Raw genomic sequence first — 16,550 nt, 5'->3', positions numbered from 1 at the left:
GCTAGCGCGCCGCCCGCCGCCGGCCCGCGGTGGAGGAAGCGGCAGAGGAAGGAGGGCGGGGAGCGACGGTGGCGGCGGCACTGCGGGCCAGCGGCGGCAGCCCGGCTACGGCTCCTGCTTCCGCTCTTCTCTTCTCTCCCGGCGACGTTTGCGAGGCTCTCTGTCCGCCCGCCGCGGTCCATGCCCAGGGCCGCCCTTAGCGCTGCTGCTGCCGCCGCCGCCGCCCAGGGGGCTGCCGCGGCCGAGAGGCGGTGGTGGGGGCGGCGGCAGCATCAGCCGCCCGAGGACGCGGCAGAGGCACGGTCCGGGGTCCCGGCTCGGCGGGCGTAAGTCTATGTCGGCGGCCGAGGAGGCGGCGGCGGCGGCGGCGGGGGACGATGCGCGAGTACAAAGTGGTGGTGCTGGGTTCGGGCGGGGTGGGGAAATCCGCCCTCACCGTACAGTTCGTGACCGGCACCTTCATCGAGAAATACGACCCCACCATCGAGGACTTCTACCGCAAGGAGATTGAGGTGGACTCGTCCCCGTCCGTGCTGGAGATCCTGGACACGGCGGGCACAGAGCAGTTCGCTTCCATGCGGGACTTGTACATCAAGAATGGTCAGGGCTTCATCCTTGTCTACAGCCTGGTCAATCAGCAGAGCTTCCAGGACATCAAGCCCATGCGGGACCAGATCATCCGAGTCAAGCGGTAAGGGTCCGGAGATCTCCACCCCACCCACTCTGGGGAACCGCCTCTGGCTTCTCATCCCCAACCCAGTGCAGTGATGCGGGCGGTGTTGGGGGTGGGGGGTGGGGTCCTGCAGACCAAGTTCAGGTCAGAAATGGAGGGGAGAAGGCGGCCACCCAGCCTGAGAAATCTGCGACTCCGAAAAGAGCGGAGGCGGGGGGCGGGGGGGGGGGGTCGCAGCTAGCACTTACTTAACATTTTCCCTCTCTGGGTGGGTTTGTGTGCCCTTGAGTGTGTGTGTGTCTCTCTCTCTGAGAGTGTCTCTGAGAGTGTGTATGTATGTGCGTACATGTTGTTGGGTATGTTATCCTTTTAAGTTTTATCTCCTGCTTTGTTTCTTAAACAAAAATTTTGTCAGCTTAGCTGTATCTATCGAATCCTTTGAGTAATAGAGCTGGCAAAGAGTCCAAAAGGGAAAAAAAGTTGAAAGACTTTTATAAGGCGGGGGTAGTGTTTTGGAAAGGGGGAGAGAGGCAAAGAAAGGTGAGTTCTGGAAAAATAGTTGTTTTGTTTTTTTTTAATGTAAGTGATTTTTTTGGGAAAAAAACAACTCCCTTTGCTGTTTTTCACTACAGAATAGTGCAAAATTGTTAAGGGGGAAGGGAGAGAAAATTAATACTTTCCTCCATTTTCCATTAGTAATGTTCAAGCTCAATAGCTAGTTTTGAAAATGATGATTATGAAATTCTGGAAAGAGCAAAGGTACATAGTGAAGCTAGCTGCTACAGGCCCCGTGGGTTTGCAAATATATAGCCTAATAGCTTATGGGCACGTGAAAAGGCTATTCGAGTATCTAAAGAAATTGGAGGGATTTGATTTTCTTAAACTTTATAGACAAAATTTTCCTTTTCCGAATATTTAGCAGAAAAGTAAATTAGTTTCTAAGACTTGCAGGGAGGGTTTCAGTACAATTTTATCTGAAAATGGGTATTGTCTCATTTCTTTTTGCTTTCATCTTTGTACTGTAGGTGCTTAATAAATGCTAGTTTACTGATTGACCTTTTATCTCCAATACCTTTCACAGGGCTTGGTACTTAATAAAAAAGCTTGTCGAATTGTATTGAAATCTTTTCTTTTCGTTTTATTTCTTGCCCTATTTTGCAGACTGTTTCCGGAGTTTAAAATATGTATACCAAAAACCTGTGCCATAAGATTATGATCTTAATGTCATACTTGCTAATTAAAATAAAAAAGTTTTTGCAGTTTTTTCTAATTGTCAGTTAAGCGTTTGACACCTTATTCTGACATCTACTGTCAAGTTGGTTCTTCTGATTCTTACCCATCATTAAGGTGCTTGACTCTTAAAATCTGTTGATAAATTTGTGGATGTATAATCTGTAATGCTGATCTACCTGCTCCTTTCCTCTATATCTTATATGGATGTACTCTGAAGCCATATACTTTTAAAAGAGAGTAGTAAATCTATTGTGAATACAATAGTATCTATCCTCTTTTGGACTCTAACTTCTTTGAATGGACCAGAGCCAAGTATCCAATATTCAGCATGCTCAGAGATATTAATTGAAAATCAGATTATCTTTAATTGAATTTGTGAGAGTACTATACTAAAGTAGAAGCATTTTTTTTTCCTGTAACATACTCAGTATACTTGGTAGTTGAATTAAATTTTTTAAGGTTCTTGGAGAATAACCTAAAATTAAATGACTATTTTTTTCTACATTCTTAGCTTTGAAAGGTTTGATTCTGATTCTTTTTCTTCTTTCTTCCCCTTCCTTACCCTTTACCTTTCAGATGGTGACTTAGCTCCCGGTAGAAGCTTTGTTATTAATTTCTGTGTTACAGTTTAGTATTAGTTTATAGAATCTATAAGAATTTACACTTTTAAAAGTGCAGTAACAAAAAAAAACAATTTTTAGAACGAGGTTGACTGGTGAAATTGCTAGTGACTTGATGTTCCAAGTGCTTCTTTCAAATCATTGCAGATAAGTGTAATTATTTTCCTTTCCAAACAGTAGCCAACTGTCTACAGTATGCAGCTCATTGGGCTGAACCTAGCTCGAGTTGTTTTTCCCTGTAGACCTTACATGAGGGGAAATGAGGAATACACTCAATGAAAAGTAACACATATTAATGCAAGAGGAGTGCAAATATTGCTCTGTGAAAGCAGAACTTGGGAAAGGTTTTCATTAGGTAGAAGAATGAGGGAGTGTTTTGAAGAAAAGATGACAAAAGAATTCAGTGGACAAGGTTAAGATGGGAGAGATGGAGAGGAAGGATATTCTAAACTTGGGGAAAACTGAGCAAGGGCATGGAGATGGGAAATTGCAGAAAAATGGTTTATTTAAGTGGAGAATAAGAAGTCAAGATTGACAGAAACCTAAAATATATGAAGGAGAGTAAAAAGCATAAGATTAATCTGGTAAAATAGAAATGATAACAGAACATAAAAGGACTCAAATGACCAAGAAATTTCAACTTTATTCTTTAGGTAATAGGGAGCCATTGAAGGGCTTTGAGTTTTAAAAAAGAAAAAGAGGAGGGGGAGCCTCTGATCAGTAATCCTACATGTCAAAAGTCAATATTAAATTAAAAGTTCTTTCATTTAAAGCCCCAAACATACCAAGGCCCTTAGACCTTCATTTGCTTAGTTACTCCTGTTTTTAGGAGTAATGCTATTAACTTTTATTATCTGGTATTCAGGATCATTACAAATTAGAAAGTAGGAAAGAGAATAATGGAAGAACTTTTAAAGGGAGGCAGGAAGTGACTGGGACAGCAAGGGAAACGGGAAGGAAATGGAAGAACTTAATGAATAGGCATTTATTAAGAGCTATGCTAGGTTCTGGAGGTACAAAGACAAAAACAAAACAAAACAAAAACAAAAACAACAGTTCCTGCCCTAGAGGAGTTTATATTCTAGGTTATATGTTTGTGTATGTATGTCTAGAGTCAGAAGACTTATCTTCTTGACACATGGACATACATAGTTAATACATGGTTATTTGGAGAAGTCACTAGCAACTGTGAGGATTTGGAAAAAACATACAGAAGGTGACTCTTGATATCAGCCTTAAAGGGAATAGCAAGATTGAAAGTGAGATGTATATTAAGGGTTTCTTACTGTTCCTCACATGACACTTCCTTCTCTATGTCATTGGCTGTACTCCCATGCTTCTGTGAAGGTTTTTAAATATCAAATGGAGAAGTGTCTTTGTTTGTGATCCTAGAAGTAATAGGGAGCCGCTGAAATTTTTTGAGCAAGGGAATTACCTGATCAGACCTGTTAAAATTACCAAGTCAGACCTGATTTCAAATCTGGCCTCAGATACTATCTGTGTGACCATGAGCAAGTCACTTGACCTTCTTGACTTCAGTTTCCTGATCTGAAAAATGAGCTGGAGAACCACTCTAGGATCTCTGCTTTAGGAAAATCACTTTCAAAGGATGATTGGCTAGAGGTTGGGTTATAAATGGTTTGATGCTAATAGAGGTATTATGAAGATAGGAATGAGAAAGCTTGGCAACTGCTTGGATATGTGAGGTGAGGAAGGCTGAGGAATCATGGCTTGTCAAGTCTGGAAATCTGAAAGTTATGGTGGCATCTTCAACATATAAGCCTCAAAGGTTCCTGAGGGGGTAGCTGTGGATTGAGAGCCACTCCTAGAGACCAAGAACCTAGGTTCAAATTTGGCCTCTAACACTCTTAGCTATGTTGCCTAGCCCTTACCACTCTTCTGCCTTGGAAGCAATACACAGTATTGATTCTAAGATGAAAGGTAAGGGTTAAAAAAAAAAGTTTCCTGAGTCAGCATATCATATAGTAGTTTGATAAACTGAATCAGAAAATTTCAGAATTGAAAGAGATCTCAAGTGACCATTTTTATACCCAAAAAAGTACAGCTCATATCCCTAAAAGAATTCCTACTTAAAGACATATCCAGTAAATGTTTTATAATAGCCTCTGCTTGAAGATCTCCATTGGGGAGGAGGAACTCAGATCTACCTAAAACAACCTTTTATTTTGGAACACTTTTAATTATTAGGAAAGTTCCTCCTTATAGCAACTCTAAATTTGCTTCTAGTACAACTATTTATGTTGTCTTTATTTAATAACTTCAAACTCATCTGGGAGAAACATCTGCTTCCAAGTGATACACCTTATCCAGGATGATCCATAACAATGATTTTCAGAAATGAATTTGTTTTTTTTTTCCCCCTGGTGAGGCTAATCAGAATAAGTTCATAATATTGACCCTAAGTAATTAAGAAAAGCTTAGATTGTATGTTATTTGCTTTATGTTCAGTATTTTATGATTTGTTTTGGTTATTTTAGGTCATTTTCTTGAGAAGCAGTTTGAGGTGTAGTTAATAGAGATTAACCCAGTGGCGTTTTTGTTTCAGCTCTGAATTGGTACTTAGTGACCCTGAAAATTTCATATAACATTCCTAAGTCTCAGTCTCCTTGTCTGTAAAACAGGAGTAATAATACTTTCACTAACCTACAGAGATGAAGTGAGTTTCCTGAGCTATAAAGAAATAGCTTGAGCAGTTTCTCAAGACCAATTTTCATTTGTGTTAAACATTGCCCTTGATACAGTATGGATTAGAATGACAAGTGATCACTTTGTTACAAGATTTGAAATTCATTCCTGGCCTTAGACATGGTCTTATGAAATCACACCTTTCTTCTGGTCTCCTGGGCTCAGGGCTCATAATCTCATTGTTATCTTTAACTCCTCATTTTCATTTACTCTTGTATCTGTTGACATGGAATCTAGAGACCCCAAATTTGTAGCCTAGTGAGATCTGATGAACCACAAGTTTTAGGATTAGTTTATAAACTGGAGACCCCAAAGCTTGTACTTGTTCCCTGTTCCCATGAGAATCCGCCCTGAAGGGAATCTCAGGGTAGCAGTTCCAGACCAAATAAGTAATTTGGACCCATTGAAAATGACTGTAAAATTCTCAGCTTTTTGAAAAAATTGATTAGAGATCACACCACACCTTTTTTCTTTTCTTTTTCTTCCTTCCTTTCTTTTTTTTTTTCTTTTAATTTCACAGCCCATATGTCTTGGGTTCTCTATTTTCTGGGCCTGTACAATCTTACTGAGAACAGTAATACATACTGTACTAACAAATAATTAACATAGTGGAAAGCCACTTCATCTTTTTCTGTTCCTCAGTTTCTTTATGTGTAAAGTGAGGTGATTCAATTAGATAATCTCTAAAATAATAGCATCACAGTACTAGAATTAAAGGGGCCTTAGGGAGGGAGCATTGTATCCAAGTTCCCTCAATTTATTGATGAGGAAATTGAGGTCTAAGAAAATTGAGTGATTTGCCCCCAGAGTCACTTATTTGGAGAAAAAGCTTGAACCCAACCCTGAAGCCAAAGTCAGTCTTCTTTCCACTAAATCAGGACCTCCTAGAACCAGGGTCAGCTAGGTATGGCTCTTTCTGCAGGAGCCATAAAGTCAGTTTTTTTCAGGCGCTGTTACAGGAGCGCACACTGTTACAGGAGCACGCAATGTGAGCACTGTACGGCTCTCACGAAATTACATTTTAAAAAATGTGGCGTTTATGGCTCTCAAGGCCTAAAAGGTTACCGACCCCTGTCCTAGAACCTTGAAAATCCTTTTTGAGCTTTTGATATCACCTCCAGATAGGGTAAGGATGGAAGGCTTTATCTAAGGAGATTTGAATTTGAAGAATTGGAAGGATTTGGGGTTCACAGGAGAGCAGAGTGACATTCTAAATTAAAGAAACAGCATGGGCAATTCCCCTAAAATAACCAAAGTATTCTGTTGTGGATGACTACTAGATTAGTGTGGCTGGTGGTGGTGGTGGGGGGGGGGATGGGGAAGAGAAGAACAGGGAGATAAGCCCACTGAAATATTTTGTATTTTGGAATCTTTACAGCTATAGATTTCATCTTATAAGCAGCTGGGAGCAATTGAAAGTGTTTGTGGAGGGGAGGGACTTGAAAGTAAGTTCATCATGAGTAGGCATTGTTACATTCTTTTTATAGTAGGCATCACTAGCTCCTAGCATTTAGGAGCTTAATACTTACTGATAGATTGATCAAAGCTAGATGTTAAGTGCATTTGGAATTGATGAGAAGTAGTCCTTAATGGGATAGTCATCTTGGAAGGAAGTCTTTAGTGGATCACCCCTGGAATCCATTCGTGGTCCTGTTTAGTTTGTTTTTTTAAACAAGTAACATGAAGGCATAAGTAGCATGCTTGTTAAAGATAAGAATGGTTCAAATTAGGAAGGGTGCTTAATGTTCGGATTACAGAGTTAGCATCCAAAGAGCAGCTAACCAATGAGAATGAAATTTCCTAAGGATGAATGTTAAGTACCATATTTTTAAATAAAAACTTAAAGTAAATTTCAAGTAAAGTATAGATGAGAGAGCTAAGGTTTAGAATGTTGATGTGGAAGAGATCTAGGGATTCTGTTGGCTCAACTTGGGTTGACACTGTGACAGTACAGTTAAAGGGTAATGCCATTTAAAGAAACTGTATCCCAAAGGAGAGATGTGATAAAGGCTGTCAGCCTGAAATAAAAAGAGGACTTCCAAATAGCAACAATAAGGGTATTTAATCAGGACAGAGGAACTATAGTTTGGAGTCACCATACAGTTCTTTAGGGCCAGAGGAGTGCCCACCCTGAGGAGAAAGGAGCAGGTTTGACTATAATTCCACTGGGAAGAAGCAATCAGAGGGAAGGAGTGACTAATATCTGATGAGACCAAAGGCTCTAGATGTGATTAAGTGTCAACTGGGAAGAGTGACTAACATTTGATGAAATCAGAGATCCTGGATAATAAACCTCTAATCAAATCAGAAGCTCTAGGAGTGGTAAGTTTCCAGAGACCTTCTCTAACCTTGAGACCTTAGAGGTGATTGAAGTCTAGGTAGCCCCTTCTGATAACTCCATTTAACAAGGCCAGTATTCTACATGGACACACCATCTAGTGAGGTTTGTGTTCAGTTCTTTGGGAGGTACCATATTCTAGGAAGGATATTGACAAACTAGAAAGGTATCAGGATAATGAGACTAGATATCATGCATGCCATGCAAGGATCAGAAGAAGGAATTAGATGTTTAGGTCTGGAGAATAAAAATGGAGAAATATGGTAGTGATCTTCAAATATCTAAAAGGCTAATGTAATGTAGGAATTGGATTAGATTTGTTCAGCTTCATTCAAGAAAGCAAGTGGGGAATATGGGTTGTAGTTAGACAAAGAGAGATTTAAGCTTGATTTAAGGAAAAAAGCTTGAAAACAGTTAGAACTGTCCAAAAGCAATATATGCCGCTTTAGAAGATAACAGATGATTCCTCATCGTGGGCAGTCTTCATGCAAAGGCCATGTGAAAAATTGCTGGAAATGTAGAGAGAGAATTGATCTAGAGGACTTCTGAAGCATCGCCTAGCTCTCTATAGTTTTGTGAATTTATATTTCATAAGTTTAAAGAAGATTAATTTGTTATTGATTCATAGGATCAGTTGTAGAGAGGCTGGTGGGTGTGGGGTTGATGTGAGACCATTTAAGGACTATCAAGAGTAGAAAGGAAAGGAAGGATACATGAAACATTATGGAAGAAAAAAAGCATCTGTTCAATTCAGTTATTTATTTTGTGGTTATCATGGGCCAAATTTAAGAGAGAGTGCTGATTTTCATGAAACTTCTGATTGTATCTTGGCCCTCTTAAAACTAGTACATTATGATATCTATCCAAGGGTATTAGAGAATTGGGGTCAGCTAGGTAGCTCAGTGGATTGAGAGCCAGGCCTAGAGCCAGGAAGTCCTAGGTTCAAATTTGACCTCAGACCCTTCCCAGCTGTGTGACCCTGGGCAAGTCACTTGACCCCAATTGCCTAGCCCTTACTGTTCTAATGCTTGGAACCAATACACAGTATTGATTCTAAGATGGAAGGTAAGGATTTTGTTTTTAAGAAGAATATTAGAGAATTGAAAAGTGCTCTGTGAGGTTAGTAGAATATAACCTGGAATTGGAATGGTACTTGAGGTAATCTAATCTGCTGCTCCTCCCCCACCTTTACAAATGGAAGAAACTGAGACTCAGTGATATGTTCAGCTATGTTCACATAGCTAATAATACTGAAGGAGAACATTGTTGGGTAGGCATTTGTAAATGTGGGACTCTTAGACAGATGGGGAAATAATCTGTGAGCAATGGTGGTGGAAAATATGGCAGTGGGTAAAGCTTGAAGGTATACTTGAAATGAAAAAGATTGCAAAATATTCCTGTCCTTATCACTTATCCTTTGACCCCCCAAAAGTTAAAGGGGTGGCTTAGAATTTCAAAAAGTGGGCTGAGAACTGGTCAGTAGTATGGAATGCATAGAATTGAGGATGTAGAAAAGGCCTAGGGATATACCTTTGTCATCTTTTGAGTTCCTTTGTAATTCACCACAGCACTAGGAAACCTTTTGCATTATAGTTCCTGTAGACCATGACTTCTTGCACCTAAAAGTAGCTTGGATATTGTTGTACTCTATTTTGACTTTGAAGGTCTCTAAAACTGAACCTTAGCCTCCAAGTATTAAGAACTAATAATAATGGCTAATAATAGCTAATATTTATAGTGTTTACTGTGGGTCAGGTACTATGGTAAGTGCTTTGCAATTGTTAAGTTATTTGATCCTCACAACAGTCCTGGGGAGTAGATGCTATTGTTATCATCCCTATTTTACAGATGAGGAAACTGAGACAAACAAAGGTTTAGTGACTTGACCAGAGTCACACAGCTAATAAGTATCTATGGTAGGATTTGAACTGACACCTTCTTGACTCTAAAGTCCAGTACTCTTATCCACTTAATCCTACCTTTCAACCCAAGGTTGAACATAAAAAGATTATGTTTTTCCACATAATCAAAAGAGTAATGTATGAGCTTTAACCACAATTCAAGACCTGAGCATGCCAATTTAAGATTAACAATGAAGTCCAGTAGATTTTTTTTAACATTTATTAATATTTATTTTTTAGAAAAGTTAACATGGTTACATGATTTATGCTCTTACTTTCTCCCCTCCCCCCTCCCATGACCGATATGCATTTCTACTGGTTTTAACATGTGTCATTGTTCAAGACCTATTTCCAAATTGTCGATAGTTGCATTGGTGTGGTAGTTTCGAGTCTACATCCCCAATCATGTCCGCATCAACCCCATGTGTTCAAGTAGTTGCTTTTCTTCTGTGTTTCCTCTCCTGCAGTTCTTCCTCTGAATGTGGGTAGCGTTCTTTTCCAGTAGATTTTTTTTTTTAAACCCTTGTACTTTGATGTATTGTCTCATAGGTGGAAGATTGGTAAGGGCCCACCCTTACCAATGGGGGTCAAGTGACTTGCCCAGGGTCACACAGCTGGGAAGTGGCTGAGGCCGGGTTTGAACCTAGGACCTCCTGTCTCTAGGCCTGACTCTCACTCCACTGAGCTACCCAGCTGCCCCTTCCAGTAGATTTTTATAGATACTAGTTAAGACTAATGTAGACTGATTAGATTTATAAATGAAAAGTAAGAAACTCCTTTTAGGAAATAAATTTAACTACATCAGGAAATTATACTGGTGTGGGAAAGCCATTTAGATGTTATTACCTTGCTTTTGATAGTTGTGTTTATTATTAGACCATGGTCTACCACAGTGATTCCCAAAGTGGACGCCAACGCCCCTTGGTGGGTGCTGCAGCGATCCAGGGGGGCTGGTGATGGCCACAGGTGCATTTATCTTTCCTATTAATTGCTATTAAATTTTTTAAAAATTAATTTCCAGGGGTGCTAAGTAATTTTTTTCTGGAAAGAGGGCAGTAGGCCAAAAAAGTTTGGGAACCATTGTTCTACCATGTTCTAAAATATCTATCTGCTGTAGTGGGAAAAAATCTAGTTTCTTAAAGATACATTTATGGTTCACCATATACCAAGGCTTAGTAAAACAGTGGTAAATGATATGAAAAATATTTCAGTAAGAAAAAATGACTAACATTTCATTTATATGTGTGTATGTATATGCACACAAATATGTATAAATTTAAGAGCCTTTTTCCTTCAGCGAGTAAAAAATCTTATAGATGCTTATAGATTTGCAATCCCTCTTCTACTTAATGGACAGTCTGCAAGAATTGCTGTGGCCAAAAATCACCCCAGTGCCAGCCTGGTGATAAAGCTATCACCAAATTTATCTTGGACAACAGATATAAAGTTGATTATCAATGTGGCACTCAAAGCTTTTCCAGTTTGGTAAGAACTATTAGAGCTCATTTGCTGTTGGTGTCTTCTTTGAGAAGCCAGGGTCACCTTTATAATAAGATGAGACTTAAGAGTGGGACTTCACTGTAGACTTGAGAATTTATCATTCAAATACTGGTGGTTACCTACTGGTAGCTGTATGTTTACTTAATTGAAAATTCTTTTGAAAAATTGTACCTAACGCTTCTGTGACTACTTAGGCTAAAAAAATTGTACCTGAAGCTACTTTTTAAGTCTACTTGTCTTCTAGGGAAAATAAAATTTTTTTATATCCTAAAGTACTTTTCTTGTGTTTGGTCTATTGAGGATAACCTTTATCAAGGGCTATTATTATTCTCACTTTTAATTATCATTAAATAAAGATTTAAAATGAACTTCTTAGAATTTAAGTTATTCTTCTTAACTGTACCAAATATTAATATACTGAAGTCATTGCTGGGGAAGTACAGTAATTGTGAAATCAGCATCTTAAGTCTTTGAAAATTTGATGTATTTAGTTACTTAATGATAATTAAGCCTGTTAAAAATATAACCCTAATCATGCATTGCTGAAAACTCTGTCTGAATAAGCTGTTTTAAATAGATTACAACATGTAAATTAAGTATACTTTTAAATTAGACCTCCTTTTTCATTTGAAATGCTGAGCTGAGTGCAGTGGTAAAATTGAATATATACCATTATATATATAATGTGCTTTCTGTAATAAGTTTTAAAGTTTTAACTCACCCTAAATTAACTTTTTGGTGATAAAGGTTTTGATTTGGAGTCTTTCATTTATAAGAATCTAGTGCTGCCTGTTTTATTTGTGCTAAATAACTCAAATTATAGTTTACTTCCTGTTTTATAGTTGTATGACAGATATCAGATTGTCTGCTTAGTTTGTTATTAAAAGTAAAAGAACCAATCTCCTTTTTAAAAGATACAGAGGGAATTAATTTTCAAAATGTTTTGATTCCTTACTCTTTTTTTCCTCTTTAACCTCCAAGCCCTTTCAAAACTGATTCAGAACTGCAGTGACTACTGAAATAGATCATTAGAACAGATGGTTAGTAAAAGCTATGCCTATTAGAGAGAAGAGGTATTTAGTTGTTGAGCAAAATGATAGCATGCCATGAGAATATTTATTTTTAAATGTAATTTAGTAAAGCATCTTTTATTATCATGAATATTAGAAATATGAATGCATGTTTCTTTTTATAATATTCTTACTAAAAATAAGCAGGATATCTCTTGTCTACTGAGAACAAAACCAGAGGAAAGGGATGTTGTAAGAGATGTTCAAATTAGATAAATGGGAAAAATGTCCTTGGTTTCAAAGGTATTTCAGCCCTAAAACATTTTGCCACTGGAGAGTAAGGAAACATTAACTGAGGAAACTTAAAATTGAGCTAGCTTACTGTCTTTCCAGGGTAATAATTCTTCTTGATTTGGTCCTTCAATCAGTGGGAACTTATTTAGCAGTTAGTATGGTCTAGGCCCATGGAGGCAAACCTATGGCACATGTGCCAGAGGGGGCACTCAGAGCTCTCTCTGTGGGCATATTGCTGCCCACAGCACTGAGTTCCCCAGAGTTCCTTACTAGAAAGCCAGAGGGACATGAGGTTGGGTTGCTCCCTTCCCCCTCTCCCTGGATGCCAATTTCCCTATCATGATGCCTGAGGATATTCTTTATATCACACCCTTCTCCCTCCCCCCAAAAAGGTTCATATCACTGTGATAGGCATTGTCTTAAGTGTAAGCATACAAAGAAAAGCATGAACAGTACTCTTCCTCAAGATTCTCAAATGTTCAGATGGGGAAGATAGCATGTAAATAACGGTGTTGTATATACAAAATAGAAGTTAGAAAGGCCTCTTGTATGGAGAAGGGGGAAATCTGAGTCTTCATGTGAATACTTGTTGAAGAACAGACAAAAAGAGCCCTTGAGAAGAGGCAAGAGAGATAGGGCAGCTTTTTAAGGACTGTCATGTGGGACATGGTAGGATTGGGAACATTGGTTAAAAGCTGCAAGCACAGGTTCATGCTTTATGTTAGGAAAAGTTTTCAGTTTTTGCCTCAGACACATACCTAGCTGTGTGACCTTGGGGCAAGTCACTTAACCTCTGTTACTATCCATTTCCTCATCCATAAAATCATAGGGTTGGACTCAGTGACCTCAGAAATCCCTTTGATTCTGATCAGAAGTAGACACAAGCTTGAGACCAAACTTGGCACATAGGTGATGTGTAAATTCTTGTGGAGTAAATTAGAGTGACCCAGAATTAATGGCCTGTAATACAATTTTGGGAATTTGGGAATTATGCATATTTGTTATAAAGATGTGGAAGGGAGGGGACTTTAGAATTTTTATTCATTGAAAAAATTGGGACATGATGGGTTCTTATTGGAGAACTGTCAGGGATGATGTGATGAGTATTACTTTTGGGGTAGAGTTTGGACTAGATGTATGGCTAGATTTTTTCCATCTTAAAATTCTATGATATCCTGTTATAGCAGAAGCACAGAGATATGAATTTAACATGTGTTTAGATTGGCTGAGAGTAGTTCAGTTTTGCTGGACTATAATTAGGATCCAGCTAGGTAGTTCAATGGATAGAGCTGCACCTTGAGACAGGAAGACCTGAATTCAAATGTAGCCTCAGACACTTCCAGTGTGACCTTGGACAACTTACTTAACCTCTTTTTGCCTTAATCCATTGGAGAAAGAAATGCAAACCACTCTAGTATCTTCAGGAAAACATTATGGATACTATTGTTCATGGAGCCAGGAAGAGTTGGACCCTACTGAATAACAACAGAGTATGTGGGGAAGTAGTATGATATACTTGGAAAGGTACAGGATTTGGGGGAGGTGAGAGACTGGCATTAGAAGTTTAGTGAATTTTATTACAAAAAGTTCCTAAGATTATATTCTTATCAAACTAAAGCTACAGTTGGAAGAGCCCTCACAGCTTGTAGGAGTTACTGAAGCTTGTTGAATATGGAGACATGACCTGAAGTTCATTATGATAGTTTTATGAACTATGAATTGGGGCAGAGAGAAAGTGGGGCTAAACATCCCTTAGAGAGCAATGGAGAGGATATTCTAGAAAGTGAGTGATATGACCAGCTAGAATGGTGACAGAGAGAAAAAGGAGTGGATTCTGTTGGACTTTTAGGACTGAGAAGAATTTGGGCCAACCATAGTACCACAGACAGGAATACTTTGGATTCCCTATTTTCAGTGAAGCACATTGAGGCCAGAGGCCTGCCAGGTTATGGTACTGTAATTCATGTGGTGGTTTTCCAAAATACATAGGTTTTTTTGTTTTTAACTTTCCTTACAGGTTTTCTCTTACATTTAGGGGATATCTGTGACCAAATACTCAGATTTACATATTCTTATCTTCCCTAGTTGTTATCTTCCCTAGTTGTTGCCCTTATGGTCATTTGTCTGTCTCTTTCATTTTACCTGTTTCTGGATCTCTTTTTCATTGGCATTCTTTCTCCTGCCCCTTTTCAACCTTTATTCACAAAAAGGTTAATGTGATATATGGAAAACATGGATCTGTTCAGAGGATTCTTTTTTCTTTTTCCTTTGTAGAAAATAGTCTATGCACAGAACACCAGGTATTGTCAGAACCAGAGGACCTGGGTTGGTGGTTGGACAAACCAGACAAGAGTTGGCTGATAACCAGTCTAGTCAGACCCACCATAGGAGGGAGAATTTCAGCAGCTGGTAGTAGGAGAAATTCATACAGGCAAACTTTGGGCATGAAGGGTTAGGCAGTAGTAAATAGTAAAAAAAAAAAAAAAAAAAAGTAGATGTCCTTTGATCCTTTGAGGCTAGAGCAAAACACTTCCCAGAGTCTCCTTATAAAGAGGGCTCAGAAACCCAGGAAATTCTTTATTTCTCATCAGCTGCATCTATAGTCCCAGCACCTAGCACTGTGTCTCACTCACGGGAAGTGCTTGCACAGTGCTTAATACTGTATTATTGTGTTTTATGTTTGACGTTGATGAATGTAGCACAATAATCATAAAGCCTGGAATAGGTGAAGATGAGTGATCTTCTGGAAGATAACAGGGACCTAGTCACAAGAATTAGGGTTCTGGGGCAGGATTCTAGGCTCTGGGAGAATCAGGAATAAACAAGTTAAGTAAGCTAAGAGAAGATGGAATATTCAGTAGGTACTTCAATATGGGAATATAAGATAGGGAACTAGTTACTAGAAAACTCATGTACTCTAGGTAAGATTGTTCCTAAGAAACAAGGCAAGGGCTGCAATACTAGAAACGGGATAGGGAAGAGTGGGACCAATGGGAAAAGTAATTCTTTTTTTTTTTAAACCCTTAACTTCTGTGTATTGGCTCATAGGTGGAAGAGTGGTAAGGGTGGGCAGTGGGGGTCAAGTGACTTGCCCAGGGTCACACAGCTGGGAAGTGTCTGAGGCCGGATTTGAACCTAGGACCTCCTGTCTCTAGGCCTGACTCTCAATCCACTGAGCTACCCAGCTGCCCCTGGAAAACCAATACTTTTATGTTTATTTGTTTTTTCCCTGAGCTGTGGGTCACTGTATTCTCTTGTTCTTTCTTAGAGACCCTTGTTAGCTTCGTTTTAGAGTTTAAGAATTGTAGGTTAGATAAGAGTTTAGTGGAACTAAGTAGTCCCATTAAAGAAAGTTTTAAGGGCATGGCACATCATTATATATATAATATTTGAGTTCTTTTTCAGGAAGGCAGGAGGGGAAGGGTAGGCTAAACTAAATTTGTGTTTTCATCCTACCCATCATTAGAGTATGCCAAGATACCAGCTTGCTTAACTAAGGAAAGAAAAAAATTACCAGATTTTAAGAGAGTTTTAATTATAATTAAGAAGTTTTTGGCAAATAAATTTTATCTCTGACTGATGATTGTTAAAGCATTATTAAGCAGTCATTAGAGGAGAAATGTGCTTTAAAACTTAGTGATGCTTATGCTAATTTATTTTATAAACTGTGTATCAAGTTCATGGGGTTTTTTAGCAGTTTTTGCCAAGAATTTCTATGAGAGTATACTAAAAAGATAGTTTTATTATATTTCCAGAATAAAGTTGTATGTCTTAATTCATGAACATATTTTGACCATCTGACTTAAAAAAGTGTCTGGTTAAAAAAGTATTGGTTAACTGAGTTCTCTGATGTACAGCTTTTATTTGAACTAGAACTCATGTGGTCAATATCTTGTGCACATACAGTCCACAGACTTTGAAAGATGAAAACTGTGTTTTTCCACGTACATGTCCAAATTTAGAATAATGGCATCTTATAGCTAGAAGGAAAGGTGCCAGTAGAAATGCCTCCTAGTTGTATTTACTTGCTACCTTAAATCATAGAGTTTTGAGATCATCAAGTTCAATGTGCTTATTTTCCACCTGAAGAAGAAAATGATGTTCCAAAAGGTTGTGACCTTTCCAAGGGAAGACCTCTGACTCCAAATTAGGTGCTCTTTCTCATGCCTGTGACTGAAAGAACAAAGAGAAGAGATTTGGGGAGGTGATTCTTAACTCTGATTTTATTTCCATTTCTCCTAAAGGACAATTGTGTTATTCTTTAAAAATGATTCA

General features: G+C 38.7%; 1 protein-coding gene across 3 annotated transcripts in view; it reads left to right on the top strand.

Annotated features, from left to right (window-relative positions):
• Window positions 1-377: 377 nt before the first annotated feature.
• Window positions 378-16,550, top strand: part of RAP2A (RAP2A, member of RAS oncogene family) — a 42,560-nt gene continuing 26,387 nt past the window's right edge. The window contains exons 1-2 of one of the 3 annotated variants that reach the window (XM_044670559.1): window positions 378-437; window positions 564-691. In XM_044670559.1, the coding sequence (XP_044526494.1) occupies window positions 378-437; window positions 564-691 (188 nt within the window). Of the gene's footprint in view, window positions 692-16,550 lie in introns of all 3 variants that reach the window. The other 2 variants (XM_044670558.1, XM_044670557.1) reach the window with 2 other exon arrangements.

Source organism: Gracilinanus agilis, chromosome 3 (assembly GCF_016433145.1).
Source record: "Gracilinanus agilis isolate LMUSP501 chromosome 3, AgileGrace, whole genome shotgun sequence".
Lineage (NCBI taxonomy): Eukaryota > Metazoa > Chordata > Mammalia > Didelphimorphia > Didelphidae > Gracilinanus > Gracilinanus agilis.
This window is presented reverse-complemented; position numbering and strand designations above follow the sequence as displayed.